This window comes from Notechis scutatus, chromosome 5 (assembly GCF_049901735.1).
Source record: "Notechis scutatus isolate UNSWTSFEM ecotype Mainland chromosome 5, rNotScu1.2, whole genome shotgun sequence".
Taxonomy (NCBI): Eukaryota; Metazoa; Chordata; class Lepidosauria; order Squamata; family Elapidae; genus Notechis; species Notechis scutatus.
The window spans coordinates 71670968-71687205 of record NC_142013.1 but is presented as its reverse complement, the minus strand read 5'-3'; the positions used below and the strand labels follow the sequence as shown (position 1 = coordinate 71687205).

Here is a 16238-nt window from a genome sequence, read left to right as displayed (position 1 = left end):
TTTTTGTAACATATCTCACTGTTCTTTCAAGATAATCCTCTTCTCTGTTAAGATAATCCTTTTCACCCTCTACACTGTCCTGCCATATAAAAAGTAAAAAGAAGGGTGGGAGGATTTTTAATATCAGTCTCATAGCATAGAGGTACAGTAGTATGAAAAAAAATACCCCATTGAAAATTTTAATTATATATCAAAATATAGATATTTGAACTATATTTCAACAGTATTGATAAATAAGTGAAATATTATAAATAACATGCACCATTTACATTTTGTAGTCCATTGTGTAATTTAAATATATCTAAATACAAATGTTCCATATAGAAAAAAGTGCAGCCCCATATTTATCACTATTTCAAATGCTTAATATTAAGTGCACTCGATCAGATGCTAATTATTAGAATATTGTTAGAAAGAGTCTAGAAGGAACATATCTTATTTAAAACTCAGATATTTAGTTTGATTTATTTTCTTATATAGAAGTATTTGGTATCACCATGCCTAGATCCAAGGAGCTCCCTGGGATCTTCAGAAAAAAAATGCTATAGATGCCTATAGATGCCTGAGACTAGAAAATGATTTTAAAAGAACCCCAAACAATTGAATATCAGTCGTGTCACTGTTCGCAAGATCATCTCCATGTGGAGATTACAAATTACCAAGTTGTCCAGGCCAGGCCGTCCTACCAAGTTCAGCCTGAGAACAGAATACAAGGTGCAGAAAGAAACGACTCTAACATCTCTAGAATTTCATTATGTGACCTAAGGGTAGCTCTTGCTTTGTCATTTTTGTCATCAAAAGTACATGAGTATACCATTAAAAAGAGCTGCACAAATTAAATCTACATGGGAAGTGGGCCAGGAGGCAGCCAATGCTGAACAGAACATAGGCACATCAAGTAAGAATAGAGTTTGTTTATAAGCAAAGACTAGGACTTCTGGAACTATGTTCTAGATCAGTGGTTCCCAACCTTTTTTTCGCCCCGCACCCCTAAAGAAATTTCACTCGAACCTCGCACCCCCTGAAATTTAGTCTTTAGGAACTACTGAACGTGTTAAATATATGGTAGGATTGAATCTTTTCAGCTATGTATGTGATGGCCACTAAATAACGATACTTAACTCTAAAATGAAAACAAAGTTAATCCATTGCATAATAAATAAAAATGCCAACATATAGCCAATATCCTATTATTTACCTGGACTTTTCTCCCACCCCCTGGAATATCGTCTCGCACCCCCAGGGGGTGAAAGCACCCCAGGTTGGGAACCCCTGTTCTAGATAGATGGGGCAGGATAGTTATTTTAGCCATAGTATCAGAAGATGTATTTGGCAAAACCAAAGACAGCATTTCAATAGGAAAAATCGGATAGCAAAACATGATGGTGGAAAGGTTATGGTTTGGGAGGTGCTTTGCTACAGAACCTGGTCAGCTCACCATCATAGAACCCACTATGAATTCTTCATTGTACTCGTGGGTGCTTAAGGATAAACTGACTTATTCTCAAGAAGATTAAAACTCAACTTAAAGTGAACGTTGCATCACAACAAGGACTTTAAACATTTCATTAAATTTATCTGGTTGGGGGAGGGGGAGAAAGAAACAAAGCCTTCTGGAATGGTCGACTCAAAGCCCATTTCTAAATCTCCTTTCAAAGTCATGGGGTACTGTGGGGTGAATTGAAATTGAAATGGGCTGTGTAACCCCTCAGACATTGTACAGCTGAAAGAATTCTGCATGGAGAAGCAGAATTTTTTCCCCCCCAGTTGATGTGAGAGTCTGGTAGACAATTATAAGAAATGCCTATTTAAGGTTGTTCCTGCCAATGGGACAATACTAGGTACTAGAACAGGGGTGTCGAACTCGATTTCATTGAGGGCTGCATCAGGGTTGTTTGACCTCAGGGGGCTGGGGTCAGCGTGGTCAGGGTAGGCATGGACAGCTCACCACTCTTGTTGGGGGCACCTGTGGTGGCCTCTGCAGTCTGCCAGTGAAAACAGGCTCTTGGGCTTCGTTTTCAGCTGCGACAGCCTCCTGCAACCCTCTGCAAGCGAAAACGGAGGTCAGGAGGGCTGCTCGTGGCCCTTGTAAGCTCCATTTTCACTGGCAGATGCACCGTGGGCCAATCCTTCTGTTTCCTGGGCGACCCCATGGGCCAGATCTAAACATCCTGTGGACCGGATCTGGCCCCTGGGCCTTGAGTTTGATACCCCTGTACTAGAGCCAAGGATGTACTTACCTTTCCCACAGAAGGAAATGCCCTGTCTGCAAATTTATGTTGAATACGCTATTGCAGTCATTTTTTCATAGGTTTTTTTTGTTTAAGTACATCACTATTATCTTTATATATTGTTTAAATCAGCATTCCCCAACCTTTATGGACTTGGCAGCTTGGTTGGGTGGGTGGAATTAGCCCGCCGCTCGTGCAAGTCGAGCTGGTTGCACATGCATGCTCTGGCACACCACTCATGCAGCCCAATTCCAAACAGGTCATGGCCTGGGGGTTGGGAACCACTACTTTAAATGAATATAAAATATTGATGTCCACATATATTAAAAAATTTTTTTACATGGGATATACCTGCTTTTTCACATGACTGCATATGTCTAGAACTGTTTCAGCCCTTCATGCTTCCTTTTAGTTATGAATCAGTCTCACACAGGATAAACAAAATAAAACTTTTATTTTAAAAAATTAAAAATATAATTGAACCCAACTTACAAAAATACATACAATGTTCTTCGTAGTAGACAAGTTGTTGCTGGCTTATTATAATTAATGTGCTGGGGTGAATTTTACTTCATAGATTAATGAGAAGCAAAATTGGCTTTATTGCTACTGACAAAGACCAGAGACAATAAACTAGTATTATATCAAATATTTAGTAACTTTTCCATTTTCCAAAATCCAATAAAGATCCTATCCTTTGTCCCATATTGCTTAATAATGGAAGTGCCATATTTAAATTGTTTTAAGTTACCTTGAGTAATGGGAAAGTACTATAAGGATATTATATGGCTAAATCTGGGGGTTTATCTCACATATTGAGATAACAGTCTGCAAAAATATTTATGTGCACTAAAGTGGGAAACAGTAAGCTAGATAGCCCATGAAAAGCAGAGTACAAGACTGCTGGATTTATTGATGTGTTATTTAGAAAATAATGAGGTCTCCAGATAAATTACAGTAAATGCAATTAGTTCTCACAAATCACTATTTCAAAGGTCAAATACTTTCACCCTTATAAATACATCTAAGCAATACTATCCAGATGCTCTATTTTCTTCCTCATACCCCAAGGTGAGCCTGCAAGCTATATCCTGTGCACATCTGGTTTTTATTAAATTATTTTCAGTGTCATGAATATAAATATAGATGTGTCAGGATAATGTTGCAGGATCCAATCTGAGTCAGTCACCAGGACCAAAGTTTTATTCTTCCAAGCTTTCAGGCTCAATCTGGAGCCCATGATAGAGAAGTTCCATCAGGGAACATCTCGCTCTCCAGAATATGTGCACTGGACTGGCCTACATATATTTTAGGTATATACTATCCTTAGCATTTTTCTACTTTGAGGGAAAACTTCTGCAAAGTATTCCAAGTAATGTATCTCCTCTTTCTTGTATGTTTATGATGCTACTTTAATTACAGAAACATCTATAGTTGAAGAATGCATTCATTACTATTACATAGGGATGGCTGTATTAGTTCTAATCATTTATAACAAATGGTTGCTGAAGTGAAAATGCTTAGTATAACTATCCTAAAAGAAATATTTAAAAATATAGGTTTGCAGGCTGAAATCAAAGAAAATGTGAAATTATTTTCTGAAGGTGAAATTTGCTTATCAGTTGACAATGGATCTTTAAAATCAGAGGCCAATGTTCGAGTATTGATAGAGGTAGAAAGATATTCTTTGGCCATGAAACAGAAGACAGCAAAAAAGTAAGGAAACTATAAGAACAGTTAGGAAATTTATTATTTTCAGTTAATTTTCCCAAAGACATTCTGGAACCTGCCGCTAAATGCTTTTGAAATGATGGCTTCCCCTCGTCACAGCAATCACTTGCTTTTTTCAATCCACTTATTCTTTTGAAAAAGAATTTCAAAATCAAGGGTCTGATAAATATACTTTAAGCTATAGACCATACATTTGCATTTTATTTCTTTCGTAGTGCTTTGCAAAATATGTTTTGAATGTATTTTAACGGATTGTAATTATCTGAAGCAAGGTCTGACTAGCATTTTGCCAATAGCAATCTAAGAGTGATCAAGAAAAAGTGAAAATTGTAATTATCAAGTTCTATAATTGCCAGAACAACACGCCTTATTATTCAATGCACAGGATTACAAAAAGCACACTGCCAATTTCCATATTACAGTATATTTTATTACTAAACTGTAGAGACAGCCAAAGATTTTTAAGATTATAGCTATAGGTAAACTAGTATGTAATCAATTGTGAATGCTGATTGCTGTTAGCATGAACAGTATGAACCTAAATATATGTTGTATGTTGACATTAAATATCTTAAACTGAACATTATGATAAAATATTTGTTATATATTTGTAGTGAATACAACAGATACATCTATACAGAACACACTCATGAGATAATAATTTAATTTACTCATGCAGCAGGTTCTCATGCAAAACTCAGCAGGTTCTCAGATTTGTATTCAAGAGTATCCTTAATATAATTGTCAGTGGCTACCCACAGCTTTCCATAGATTAAAAACTCCATATTGAATATTAACTAGAAAAAAATATCCTGAATGCTGAATCTAAAACACTTATGCATCATTCTTGCTGTGACAAATGTTATCTATATAAAAATAAGTGAAGAATTGAAGCTTTTCGTATCTCATTGTAACAAAGTACCTTCAATCATTCTAATACAGCTATCCGCTGCAGGACTTTTCCTAGGTAACACGTCTTAGAAAACTCAATGTTGATTATAGCAAATGTCAGGGTATAACCACTATACCATCCTTTATCTGTAACTGGTATCAAATCATTTCACTCTATCCTCTTCCTCTCCTGTAAACACTAACTGCTGTTCTAGAATAAAGCAATAAGGGAATACAGAATTGTGAGAAATGCATATATATATTGGTAAACGTATGTATGCTTAGCCAAGTAATAATTGCCCATAGCCCTTGAAATTTTTGCAAAATAATTTTCTTGTAATAGAAATTTCCTAGAAATAGAACTAAAACACTAGCAGGTTGGGTTGTTGTTGTTTTTTTTTTAAAAAAAACTAATTGCAGACCAATTAAATATAGATTTAAACATAATATATTATAAACTAATTATAATTCTAATTAAAAATACTGCAAAATAAAGTCAGAATTAAGAGCACAGCCATGAAATCATATCGGAATTCATCTGCAGATCAAACACATTCACAATATGCTTTCTGAATAAGGAACCACTCACTGTTCTATTCATACTCAGCATACTTTGCTTTTGTTCCTTTATAAATGTTTCTTTGAAATGTTCAACAGCAGAGGCACTATTATTTTCTTTGTTTCCTTCATTTTTCAGAGAAAATTTATTTTCAGTTTGTTTCAGAGCTGATGATAAAACATGTTGGAAAAACTCTGCTTCTTTTATTAAAATCAGTGCAAGCTGTTCAGCAAGTAGATTCTTATTTCCTAACTTCAGTAATTTTATCTTGCAAGTTGGTGGTAGCAATCCAATGAAGGCATGAAGGCACTGGAACAAGGCAAGTTGATGTCTGTGAAATAGATGAACAAGTCAGTTGTCACTATGCATTCAGTGAACTAATGGAAAGATTTACATGCAAAACAAAATTCTCATGACAAAGAAACATGACTCTCCCTTGCCTTAAATTGTTTTTTAATCCGCCTGCGTTTTTTTTTAAATAAATGCCACGCATAAAAACAATGTTGAAAACACCTGTCCTATACATTCAAAAACTTGCAAAATTCAGAGGCAGAATTATGTACCATGTTCTCATGACTGCTTTTGGTTGTTCTCTAAGATTCATTTGACATTTACCTAGCAGCACTATGACAGTGAAGAGATTCTTTTCCAAAACATTACATAATAAAAAAATTAAAGATTTATTATTAATGTTAATTCTGAGAAAAAATAAATTACTTTTTTCAAATTCCTCTTAATTGTGTTAGATATTGCATTAAGCCAGTAGTTAAATTTTCATGGCACCTTATGTAAACTATTTAAATTTCTTTAACAAACAAATGAAACACTTGCTTATCTAGCAGATACCAGGGGGACAATGATTTAAAAAATGGTCATTTAGGGATCCTCTGTCAGCAATATATACAATTACTACCTCTACAAAATAATTCAGCAGTTGTTAATTCTCCCTAAGAAGCTAAAAAAGTCTTTCTCAGCCTTTCAATGGTTGCTACCTGCAGAATACTGTTAAAAATCCTTCAAAAGGTGTTTTTAGATTCCACTTGAAAAGAGTGCCATTCAGATTTCCAGATTTCCAGCAGACCATATAACCCGGATATTTCTCAATTGGTGCACACTCCATTTGTTCCAATAGACGCTTGTTTACTGGAAGCAATGTGCAGTCAGAGATTATTTGAAAAGAGGCTTTGTGTGATATTGCACAGACTGCCAAAAGATCTTCTGTAGAACCTGCAACACACACACACACAAATGTAATGAAACTAAGCAGTACGATATACTTAAAATGGATATTTACTTAATTTTGTTTCTAAATGTATTTTTATTATTAAGCATCTAATAAAATAACAAGTACACTCTTTGCATTTTTGTTTGTTTGTTTAGGAAAGTATCATATGCATCTAATAAAATAACAAGTACACTCTTTGCATTTTTGTTTGTTTGTTTAGGAAAGTATCATATTTTTGATGCTCAGAATGTTGGGGTCATAATTGAAGAAATTATTTAATGAAATATATTTTCTGATAGATCCATTTGTAATATTGCTTGTATACATCTTTCATATAATTCCTAGAATCAACAAAGAACATCAGGGTATTGCTTCAAAATTATGAAGTTAATTTGCAATAAACAAGCAAATTCTAAACTTTCTTCCAGAAGCATATAAAAACTGGGTACAACAGTTTTTACAACAATTTACAACAATTTGTTTAGTGACCATACAACAGAACTGAAAAAAAGTGACTTATGAGTATTTTTCACACTTATGACCAAATTCAGATGCTTGGCAACTCAATCATATTTATGACAGTTGCCATGTCCCAAGGTCATGTTTTGCCATCTTCTGACAAGCAAAGTCAATGGGGAAGCCAGATTAATTTGACAACAAAGTTATTAACTTAACAACTACAATGATTCTGTGGCAAGAAAGGCCATAAAATGGGGCAAAACTCACTTAACTGTCCCACTGAGCAACAGAAATTTTGGGCTCAATTGTGGTCCCAAGTCAAGGACTATCTATAAAGGGAGAGTGAAGAAGGGTTGAGATATGGTCTTAAGACAGGGATCAATAAAAAAGTGTTGTCTTATTTATGTTATAGAAAATGTTATTCTAAAGAATTTATTTTTTAAAAAAGGTTCTTTTAAAACAAAAATATTGAATTTGATCATGATTATAACATACAGACAATTTTGTATACAGTATAAAAACACTAAAAGAAATTGTATTTTGAAAAAATATGAAGTTTCATTCTTTATTTCATAGCAATTTCTTATAGTAAATATATATCTACCTGGATATTTATACTCTTTCAAATTTATTGAAAGCTTTCCAGTAGAAATTTCTACCAGACTTAGTAAAAAATTCCCACATAGCAAAGTCAATCTTTTGCTTTTCTGCCAGTTTTCACTGTTACTGCTCTTCTTCGCATGAAGCAGTACCACACATGTTATTTCATGCCATGCCAAGAAAGGAAACAGATGAGTGACTGCTGTAATGGCTTTTGCCTTGTTCCTCTTCACTTCTGAGCCTTTTCTATTACACTTGCTTTCTTCATTAAGGCAACTTAACTTGATTTTTTTAGGCAATGGTTCCAAATGCCAACATGATAGAGGTTCAGCCTCTGAAGCTTTTGTCAGTGTAACTACTCTACAGTGGCATTTTGATGGAGAAAGTAAATGGTGCTTCTGGCCAATTATCAGAGATAAACTGGCATCACTGAGTTGCCTGTTTCAAAACAAAAGAACCGAATGTAAAAAATATATTTATAGCTTAAGCATTTGTAGTGTACTATGCTCTTGCGTACAGGTAGTTCTCAACTTACAACCATTTGTTTAGTGACTTTCAAAATTCAAGTGGCACTGGAAAAAGTGACTTATGATTGTTTTTCACAATTTACGATTGTTGCAGCATCCCCAAGATTACATGTTCAAAATTTGGACACTTGGCAACTGGTATGTAACTCATCAACTGTCTTGCTTAGCAACAGAAATTTTGGACTCAACTGTGGTAGTAAATAGAAGACTACCTGTATTTGATATTTATAATTCACAACTGCTTTGTGTCAACTTTATATTAAATACAATGTAATTAAATATATCTTCGATTTTTACTCAGATATATCTCATAACATTTTGTCTTGAAATACTTTTAAATATCTATATATCTACACTTTTTATTTAGGAATTCAAGCTTTGACCATATAAATGCTGCCAATGATTCAAGGTGATTGTATAGAATTTAAACTGCTCACAAGTCAAATGTTTCCATGACTTCTACTCCAACTATTAACTGGTCATCCACCACACGATACCAAACCTTCTTTACAATTTGTTCTTCATCCTCTGTTGGAGTCAAAACACCATTATGAAATCCTTCCTCTGTTTCATCCCAAAGAGAAACAAGATTTTCCTTAGATGGAAAGATGAATATTTTTTTAAATATAAAGCCAAATAACTTTTTCTATAATGAAAATTTGTTATTGTTATGGATTAGACAATCGTGGAACTCAAAATGCATGTTAACTTATATATAAACTTGAGGAGCAACTAAAATTATCACAGTATGGTATACATTTATGGTAGGTATATGTGATTTTAAATCATCCTTATCAAGTATTTATACCCATTCTGATTTTCCCCTAAATTTCAAATTGAGTAAATTACACTATAGAAGTGCCCAGGTGATATGATTCCATATAAATTATTGAAAAGTTACCATTATCCTGAATATTATAAATATATGTGTTATTGGTAGGCATAATATTCCAGTGATCTCGAAACACTATAGCAACAAGTTTTCAACCAGCATTCTGCTAATAAATAATTACATTACTTGTTTAATTGGACCCATTATTATTTTTGCTTCTGTTACTAGAAACGGCAAGTTCTATACCTTTATAACAGGAAAAAAAATACAAACCACTTTTAACATTGCTACAAAATACCTTATTGATCCTAGGAATTCCTTGTTTACAACCTTGTACAAGATTTAATAATGCATGACAGCTTTGCATCAGAACTTTTTCTTTGAGGCGTAAATGTTGTTGAATGGCTCGAACAGATGCAAAACCAGCCTATATAAGAGAACAGAGGCTTTGTGATGATACTCTTGTAAGCATCATGGTAAATATTTTCTTCCTGAAAGATTCTAAAGATCTATTTTTACTCATATGGTTTAAAAATTACTTAGGTTGGAAATCTGACTTCTAGACTTCCAGAAATGTATTTCTAAACTCAAGTAAAATAATATATATTTAGTCATGCTTATAATTGTGAATAGAAGCTAATGTTCTGCCTGTAATGATAATTACATAGTAGATGGACTGAAAGCATGTCAAAATACAAGTTTCATTAAATAAAACGAAATATATATCCAAGAAAAAGATGCTACACACCAACCTGTAATCGTGCTTCAAGTGCTTTGATAGTAAGAAGGTGATTCTCCTGTATCTCTTCAGCAGAAGATAAGTCATTTTCATAGTTTATGTTACTCTGAGAAAAACCAATACACATACCAATTAAACACCAGAGATTTACAAAACACTCTGTGACATGAAGAACACAAGAATCCAAACATAAATTTAAGATCTTTCCACAGGAAAACTGAAACTAATCACACTCTTTCTGATCAGGCAGAGAAGAGAATGGATCTGTTTGTGTGCACCCCTGTATATTACAGAGGAGACCCACCCACTCCCACACCAGATATAGCTTATATATATTTCCTAACTGTTTAAAATATGCTGCATATAGTTGTTGTCTGATTTTTGATGTAACATAGTTTAGATTTGGGGGGGCGGGAGAGAATCACAATTTTAAAAAAAAACATTACAAAGATGCCAATCACACCACTAAGACCGTATAGTAATTTTAAAGCTTGAAAATGAGGCACAGAGTGGCCAAGTTTGATCAGAATGTTAAATTACACAAAACTAAACACAATGTATCTTGGAACTTATATGTTACCATCTATATATCTACATCAAATAAATCCAACCTTGTCTTTAAGAGACAAGCAACAAAGCTTAGTATGTCATTCAAACACTAATTTTTAGAATAAGATAAATCATGATAGTCTCATGCATAATTTGCAGAATTGACTTTATGCTATCCAATAAGTCATAATTAAGATTAAACACAGGCTATGTTTATATCCTGTACCATAAGGTGCCATAATGTATTTTAATTGTTTTAACTTAATATGTATGATCCATTCTACTGTAGTTTATATGTGGTTTATTTTACTATGCTCCTACTGAAATAATATGAGAACCTGAAATAAAACATAAATGGAAGCTTTGAACTACTTGTAGTTCTACTGGAGATGGTGACCAAAATCTACAAGCCCAATGCTTAGAAGTACTTTGTACTGAATAATAAACCATGTTAAGCCTAATTAAGTGGGTCAACTAATTAAGTGGGTCAAAGTTTTGATTTCTAAGATACTGACATGACCAAAATCAGTAATTTGAATAAAATTGTTCATTGAAATCCTGTATGCAATGCTGCAATCTGTACTGAAATATGAACTTAAATATTAAATTAATATTAAATTTTAAATTAAATTTAAGTTAAATAAAAACATGAAATATTAAAGCGATAATCTGCATAATTCTGTTTAAAATAAACCTTTCCCGATTATTTGTAGCATATCTTACCTCATAATTAATATTTCCAAAATCTGTTATTTGAAATGCTTTTAATGTTTCTGAAATAGAGTCACTCTTTAGAAAAACTAAGATTTGTTCAGTTCCAATACCAGCAAAATCATCTACCAGAACAGAGTTCACATTCTTCCAGCAAGAAGCTACCTAGAACATAAATCAGAATTGTAACGATTTTTTAAAATTAGTTATATACATACAGCGCATGATTAAAATATGTAAGAAAGCATTTTATCTGGAATTTTTGCAGTGACAGGCATTATTTACATTTATTAAAAGATGTTAGTTATACTTACTGAAAAGGCAGCTTAAGATACAGCAACTATAAGTTCACATTGCACAAGAATAATTTTACTCATAATTGCTGTCATAATGTCAATTTACACAGAACATGATCTGTAAATCTAAGATTGAATACAAGCATTTTATAATCTACCATGCACTAACTGTGAATATTGTATTTAATTTATAATTGTTCTTTTAAAAACTATGATCCTTCCCATAGCTTATATTTTAGATCTAATCAAAATAAATAATAAATTGGTTAGAATTTCATTTAAGTCCGGAATAACCTGGGCTTATCCCCTGCATATATGTGTGTGTTGTGTGTGTATAACTTAATGAGAGTTTGCAGCTCTAAAACAAATTATTTTTATCTATGAGCTTGTACAGAACCCATCACCAATAAATAACTATGTCCAGCCAGGTTTGATATAAAGAGCAAGGATTTAAGTAAGACACAAAGCAGATATGAAATTAAAAATGAGTGAATCAATTAAATTACAATGTCAATACTGTACCACTCATTTTAGAAAAGAAGCTTGGTGTCTACAAGGACCAAGAAAACCTTCATATGTCAGAACTCCATAATGCACATTAAGTTCCTATGTAAACAATAGCTGACCTATATCATAACTGCAGGGAACAGATTTTGTTTGAGTGAATGTTCAACATTTAAGCAAAATAACAGTACACGCATCCACATTTCTTTCATGAATCTGGACCAGAACAACTAGACATGTAATATTTTACAAAAATAATGACAGAATATCCACAATTCTAATAAAAATTGTTTTAGAATATCAGTTCAATACCTGCAAGTTATGTTTCCATATAGCACATACATCTCCGGAAGCAAACGTTACGATCACCAATTGGCGATCTCCATCCACTGCAGCTATTTGTACTGAAAAAGGATTTTCATATGGAAGCTGCAGAAGGTGTTTAGGCCAACCATCTTGAAAGAAAATCAATTGGCCTTTGCAAGTAACTGCAATCAGTGATGTCTTAAATTTGCTTTTTACTTCAATTTTGCAAACATATACACAACGCACCACACTGCCATAAGCGTGAGGCAAGAAACTAGCATTCGATAGTACTTTTTGTTTGTCAACTCCATATGCAAAACACTCATATCCCCAGATGGCCAAGTCTGACCTAGCATTATTTTGTTTATTGTCTCCTGGAAAACCAGCAGCTTTGGTTCCTAAAACAACTATACCCTCACCCTCAACTTGACCAGCCCATTGGATAGAAGAAAACTGAATAGGGGCACATAAAACAGTGCCAGTTTGGGGAGAAATATGTAACAGATGTCCTTCATAATACCATATTATTGTTGGACCAGCCAATAATTTTACAGGTTCTTTGATTGCATAGTCTAATTTAAACTGCAAAACCAGTTCAAATTTATTATGGGTATGAAATAACAATAGTACATATTTAATTTTTTTCTTTTTCTTCTTTTTCAAAAGAATGTAAGGGTGAAGAATTCCAGTTCTGAAGTCAGATGCATTACTGCAGTGAATAATTTCAATATCTTCACCATATATGCAAAGTGATCCAGTAGACACCTCATTAAACAATTTAGTGCCATTGTCAAATGTCATTCTTTTCACATGCAATGTAGTAATTGTGATATCATCACTCTGTGAATTGTTCCCTCTTGATAGTTGGAAAAGAAGCAGTATCCCATTATAAGACAACAGTTTTTCTTGCTGATCCATTGACATTTTCTTTTCTTAACAAGATTCCATTATATTAAGATTGGTGTTTCTCTGAATTCCACTGCAAGGATTCTTCTATAATTTTTGATCCAAAGAACATTTTATAAATCTGAAAATGTAAAGAGCTTTATTAATACTGCAAAAGATTTTGATTATTTTATCTTCAATAAAAAACAATTATTTTACCTTCAATAAATAACAATCAGTACTTGAAAAGAAGCCAAAATATTATAAATATATTCTTTTTAAAAAGTAACATACCAAATTTTGGGGGGAAAAACCCCAGCCCAATCCTATAACGTCCAAAACAAAACAATAAATTTTTAAAACTAGGTACTGGTTGCCACAAAGAAAAGGGAATCAAGCTATTTTCCAAAGCATCTGAGGGCAGGACAAGAAGCAATGGATGGAAATTAATCAAGGAGAGAAGCAATCTAGAACTAAGAAATTTCCTGACAGTTAGGACAATTAATCAGTGGAACAACTTGCCTCCAGAAGTTGTAATGCTCCAACACTAAGTTTTTAAGAAGAGATTGGACAACCATTTGTCTGAAATGATATAGGATCTCCTGCCTGAACAGGGGGTTGGACTAGAAGACCTCTAAGGTCCCTTCCAACTATTCTATTATCTTTGACTCCTGTATTACAGTAAGAAAGGGTGAAATTATTAAGGTATATTTTTTTCCACAACAAAATCATTAAAATGTTTCATAGTAAAATCCTTCGCAGCTGTATTTGAGTGGGAGTTATTATAATATTCTTCTAAAATAAGAAACAATTCCACATACAGAAAAAATTGGCTGAGGTAGAGCAGAACAAATAAAGTATTTACATCGATATAAACAAATGTTTATATGGAGTTAAGTCTTTGTTCCCCTAAGTTAATAACACATGTCTACTTTATGGCTAAAATGGGAGCCTTTTTATGGAAAAGAGTGTCTGAATAAATATTATAGTAAAATCCCAAAATCTCAATAAAACATATGATAAAACAGTATAAGCAATTTGAACTAAGATGGATAGTTAAGCAAGCTATGGTCAAGTTCAAAAAGTGACAGAACAAATGTCTGTAATATTTGAAGACGTTAAACCTTTTTGGATAAATACTAATAAATGAAAACTAAGAGTAAAAAATTAAATCTCAAATTCTGAAGTGTTCATGAATATCACTGTAGGAGGTATAGTATAAAATATTAACCTATTCAATCAATAATATCCTCATCATGCAGACAGGATGACATTGCATATGAAATTGTCTGAAATTTACTTGCAAAACTAGAGATAACCCATTTTAAAAGGTCTGATATTATAGATTCTATATTTTGAAGTCTCTGAGTGTACTTAAGATTGGCTCCTCCAAAATACATTGCACTGTTCTTCCATGTTCATAACACGTTGTTGAAATGCAAGCTTAATCTGCTCAAAATCCATTGTTAATATAGCTAAAAAAGTGTAAAAGTGCAGCAGCTGCTATCCATCTTGCCAATATTAGCTTTTTAACATGTCAATTTTCTATTAAAATTAAGCAAAATTAAAGATGTTAGCATTATTTAGATCTTAATTTCTATATCTGAATTATAGAAATTTCTAGGTGTTGGGACTTCAACTCTCACAATTCCACAGGCTGGTTGATCATTTTAAAGAATTTTTTGAATTAGTCCACCTACCTGGAAGTTGGCAAGGTTAGGACATACAACCTAGAATTTCCTCGTCTCAATATCATGCCATAGAACAGTGGTCGCCAACTGGTGGGCCGCAGCCCACTGGTGGTCTTGTGAGAAAATTTTGGTGGGCCACAGAGAAATATCGCCCTCAAAGAACCCCCCCGAAAGTAATTAATCCAGGATGCGCGAGAACACAAGGCTGTGCCACCCACATGGCCCACCCACCCGCTGGCCCCCACCCTTCAGCCAAGTGCAAACCTGCAAAAAGCAGCGCAGCCCTCGCCAGCCAGGACGAGGTAATGGTGCTGTTGCAGCAAGAGGGGGCTGGCAGTACAGGCGGACTGAAGCGGCAATGGAGATGGCCCAAAGGTGCAGCGCACCACGCTACTTGCATTTTTGCGTGGCACTCCCGCACCTTCCAGATTGCCTTTCCTGGCCTGGGCTCTTCCTCAATGGCCGCAGGCTGTAGGGATGGCCCGGGGCAGGAAAAGTGCTGGCTGGTGGTGGGACGGGGCAGAAAATGATTAAAGGCCTGGAATCCAAAACATATGAAGAATGGTTGCAGGAGTTGGGTATGGCTAGTCTTAGTGGAAAGAAGTGGGGATGACATGATATTAGGTAGCATTCCAGTAGTTGAGGGGCTGCCACAAAGAACTTATTTTTCAAAGCACCAGAAGGCAAGACAAGGAATAATGGATGGAAACTAATCAAGGAGAGAACAACTGAAATGAAGAAGAAACTTCCTAACAGTAAAGACAATTAACCTATAGAACAGCTTGCTTTCAGAAGTTGTAAGTGTTCATCACTGGAGGTTTTTAAGAATAGACCTGTCTGAAATGATACAGGGTCTCCTGCTTGAGTAGGGGTTTGGACTAGAAGACCTCCAAGGTCCCTTCCAGCTCTATTCTGATTGGATCGAGTATCAATGGGAATCATAAACTCAATTTTAATTAACAAGTCTATGCTTCAACTTGCCTTTTCCTTTGTGGGCTGAGATCCTGCTGAAGGGAGTTCATATTACAACATTGTGATGCTTAAATCCTAGATTCCCCGACAAGCTGGCGGGTGCTACTAGGGACACCCACCTCTTGATAATCCAGGCTACAAAATGGTTTTACCCACCCACCTCCTGTGCTTAGGATCTGGATTCCCATCTTCCCAACCGAAGGCGTGGACGTGCAGCAGAATGGAGCAGGGCATGACGGTACAAATATTTATTAAAACATACCACGCGTTTACTTTTGACACCAGCGTGCGTTCATCCCTTTCATTGGGCAACGGAGCCGACCTTCTCGGAAACCACGAACTCCCACTGCCATACATCAAAGAGCCCGCCACGCAAGGGGCGGGTTGATAGGCCTGATTCTTGGCTGGCTCCTGTTTCGCAAATTGCAGAGCGCCCAGGCGCCAATTCCCTGAGGAGACGCCAACGCAACCAATTAGCGGGCGGCGGAATTGCGCAGGCAAAGGGCTGGACGCGCTTTCAAAGGATGCGG

At 34.7% G+C, this 16238-nt stretch overlaps 1 protein-coding gene across 1 annotated transcript; it reads right to left on the bottom strand.

Moving 5' to 3' along the window:
* Nucleotides 1-2666: 2666 nt before the first annotated feature.
* FANCB (FA complementation group B) lies at nucleotides 2667-16236 on the bottom strand. The gene is made up of 9 exons (XM_026666938.2): nucleotides 15971-16236; nucleotides 12167-13187; nucleotides 11067-11219; nucleotides 9808-9900; nucleotides 9354-9482; nucleotides 8661-8818; nucleotides 7701-8134; nucleotides 6405-6639; nucleotides 2667-5743 (listed from the first exon to the last, which is right to left on the bottom strand). The coding sequence occupies exons 2-9, from the start codon at nucleotides 13082-13084 to the stop codon at nucleotides 5356-5358; spliced, it is 2508 nt and encodes an 835-aa protein (XP_026522723.2). The 5' UTR covers nucleotides 13085-13187; nucleotides 15971-16236; the 3' UTR covers nucleotides 2667-5355.
* Between the last annotated feature and the right edge of the window lie 2 nt (nucleotides 16237-16238).

Bases quoted from the DNA above. Each gene is read 5' to 3' on its own strand.
- FANCB (XM_026666938.2), bottom strand. From the start codon at position 13,084: ATGTCAATGGATCAGCAAGAAAAACTGTTGTCTTATAATGGGATACTG. The intron at 9,483-9,807 runs GTTGGTGTGTAG...TCTCTTATATAG, and splicing joins CACTTGAAGCACGATTACAG to GCTGGTTTTGCATCTGTTCG. The intron at 8,819-9,353 runs GTATTTTGTAGC...TTTCCATCTAAG, and splicing joins GAATTCCTAGGATCAATAAG to GAAAATCTTGTTTCTCTTTG.